The sequence below is a fragment of the Helianthus annuus genome, chromosome 6 (genome assembly GCF_002127325.2).
Source record: "Helianthus annuus cultivar XRQ/B chromosome 6, HanXRQr2.0-SUNRISE, whole genome shotgun sequence".
In the NCBI taxonomy this organism is placed as follows: domain Eukaryota; kingdom Viridiplantae; phylum Streptophyta; class Magnoliopsida; order Asterales; family Asteraceae; genus Helianthus; species Helianthus annuus.
Genome location: NC_035438.2, coordinates 33356075 through 33358902, shown reverse-complemented (window position 1 = coordinate 33358902; position 2828 = coordinate 33356075). Strand labels below are relative to the sequence as shown.

At 34.0% G+C, this 2828-nt stretch overlaps 1 protein-coding gene across 2 annotated transcripts; it reads left to right on the top strand.

Annotated features, from left to right (window-relative positions):
* Positions 1-558: 558 nt before the first annotated feature.
* On the top strand, positions 559-2622 carry LOC110923335 (11-beta-hydroxysteroid dehydrogenase-like 4A). 2 transcript variants are annotated; one of them, XM_022167459.2, is made up of 6 exons: positions 560-819; positions 918-1116; positions 1207-1286; positions 1816-1947; positions 2041-2193; positions 2257-2622. In XM_022167459.2, exons 1-6 carry the CDS (start codon positions 625-627, stop codon positions 2452-2454), a joined length of 957 nt encoding a protein of 318 aa, XP_022023151.1. In that variant the 5' UTR covers positions 560-624; the 3' UTR covers positions 2455-2622. The 2 variants fall into 2 exon arrangements, with proteins under 2 accessions (XP_035830381.1, XP_022023151.1); XM_035974488.1 differs by lacking the exon at positions 2041-2193 and having other exon boundaries at positions 559-819.
* Positions 2623-2828: the final 206 nt, after the last annotated feature.

Genomic DNA, 2828 nt, shown 5'->3' with positions numbered 1-2828 from the left:
AAGGTGATTCATGCAGTGATCCTGGTGACCATTTGGAGCCTCTGGAAACTAAGGAATGAGTCCGTTTTTAGACAATCGATCCCTAACACAACGAAGATCTTAGATGAGGTTAAAGCTATGGCGTTTCTTTGGGTCAAGAATCGATCAAAAATGGTTTCTTTATCATGGGAAGATTGGTGTTGGTTTGAAATTTGTGGTTAGAATATGTAACATTATATTGTATAGGTGTAATCTTGTAACCTGTATATTTGGCGGGTAGCGTCTTGCTACAATTAATAATAAAATTTTTGTCGGCCGTTCAAAAAAAATAATTAATTCTTTAAAAAAGAAAATTCTATATGGCCCAATGTTACACAACTTGAACAACAACATTTGATTAGCTATGTGGCTCTTTACTCAAGGATTGCCTGGATAATATCTTAGCATTAATTAAATTCTAACAATGAAATAAAAAAAAACAAACAATAATTGAGCAACATAATTAAATACAATCGGGTAGCTGGGGGCTGGTGGATAATAGGCATTTCGGTTGGTATTTATGACTTATGAGAAGCTAATATATCCTTATATTATTTTAGAGAAGATAAGAAGTGGTGTCTCCGGCCCGCGTGTGTGTAACCAGCCATGTATGAAGCCTGCTTCAATAACAGGTTCACAAATACCCTTGTGTTATACATTTTCTTGTTAGTTTTGCTTCTCGTTTCACCGTTTCTTTTCGCTTGGGAACTCGTCAACTCCATTTGTTCATGTTTCCGATCTAAGGAAAACATGTCCGGAAAAGTGGTCTTGATCACCGGTGCTTCATCAGGACTTGGAGAGGTAAGTGTAACTCGACTTGTTATCTTTTATCAAAAAAAAAAATAATAATAATAATAAAGATACAAGACTTCTTTAACTTGATTTATAAAAAATGACAGCTTATGGCATATGAATACGCGAAACTAGGCGCGTATTTAGTGATTATAGCCACAAAAAAGCCAGAGAGTCGACTCGAGTTTGTAGCAAACAAAGCTCGTGAACTCGGCTCTCCTGATGTTCTTTTTATATTTGCCGATGTTTCCAAGGCCGACGATTGTAGGATGTTCGTGGAGGACACCATCAAACATTTTGGTCGTTGTGGGTAACCCGTATAACTGCCTAAGAACTAGTTTTTTCACCCTCATTTTGTGTGAATTAACATGTGCTAATCAATCAATACCTTTGCAGTGGATCATCTGGTTTGTAATGCAGGAATCGGACCGCTTTACTCTATCAACAATGATGCCACTAAATTCACACCTGTTATGGTAAACTAATTTGTAACTACAACTATTAAATTATCTTGACAAAACGTTTAAAATTGAACAATGTTGAATATGTTATTTAGTATTATTTTAATCCTTATTAACAACTAGTATACATCTGAATTATTCAATAAAAAGATAGAACACTTAAATAAAGTTTACTTTATATTAATATGTGAAATAATATATATTTGGCTTATTTTACACCTTTTAACGAAATATAATGGTATAACCAAGATATATATAGTAGCATGATTTATATTTTACTAGGTTATTGACCCGTGTATTACACAAGTTTACGATTAGAAATTATGTACTTTTATATTATTTGCACAAATTTATATAACTAAGTTAGTTTATACATACAACAATATAAAATCAACATACAGTTACAATTTACAAATTTCTAAATACTTCTTTGTGCACGACATTTGTTGTTTTGTTCGTAATATGACCATCCGAATTAATAGCTCAAGCATCAAGTGTTTGTTATAGTGACAACTCTACTAAACTTTTGTAAGAATATATGCAGGACATAAACTTTTGGGGATCAGTTTATCCAACTCATTTTGCGATCCCACACCTCATGAAAACCAATGGAAAGATCGTTGTCAATGCTTCATGTGCTGGTGTGTTGAACCCACCTAGAGGCGGCTTCTACAATGTAAAGAACCCAATTCAATCCTCCTCTTGGTGTCTTGTGCCATTTTCTTTCTTATTTAAAAATATTATATGGTAAACAATGTATCTCGATCAGGCTAGTAAAGCAGCGTTGATCAGCTTTTATGAGTCTCTTAGATTTGAAGTTTCCCCGACAATAACAATAACAATCTTGACTCTTGGATACATACAAACAAACTTCATTACAGCCAAATATTCTAGAAATGGTATTGGTGTTCGTTTAAGAAAAGTAAGTAACATCACTTCATTTTGCAATTGAAATTTGAATGTTGCTAAAAGCTACTTGTGACAGGATATGAGAGATGTAGTCCCAACAATGGATGCTGAACCATGTGTGAAAGTCGTTGTCGATGGAATACGTAAAGGAGCAACATTCATTACAGAACCAAGATTTAATAAGGCTCTCTTCTTAATCCAGTTCTTATTCCCACAACTACACCAATTCTACTTCAATATGTATTTTCCCTCAAAGAATAGAAAATTGAAATAAACGATTGCTTGGAAAACAAATGTTGGTGTAGTTGTCGGGTATGTATGGAGTCTGAATAAAATCTTAACTCGTTCCGTATTCAGGTATGAGTTTTTGTATGTATCTTCTTCCTTCTTACATGTTATTACTAGGTTATGTTGAAGTAATTGTAACTTATGGTTACCTAAAGTCTTTGGCAACATTCCTACTTTATTGTATGTGAAAACGTAGGTATCAAATTACTTTCTGTTAGATGGAATATATTATGTGCCACATTTGAACCTAAAACCGCCGCTACAATTGCAAACGACCAGTTTAAACCCGTTTCTCTCCATAGTTACAAGAAAGTCATTTGCGCCAATCATTAACTGGTTTGGCCCGTTTAAACCCGTTTC

Coding starts and splice junctions, on each gene's coding strand:
- LOC110923335 (XM_022167459.2), top strand. CDS start 625: ATGTATGAAGCCTGCTTCAATAACAGGTTCACAAATACCCTTGTGTTA. Junction 1,948..2,040: donor CTAGAGGCGGCTTCTACAAT/GTAAAGAACCCA, acceptor TATCTCGATCAG/GCTAGTAAAGCAGCGTTGAT. Junction 2,194..2,256: donor TTGGTGTTCGTTTAAGAAAA/GTAAGTAACATC, acceptor TACTTGTGACAG/GATATGAGAGATGTAGTCCC.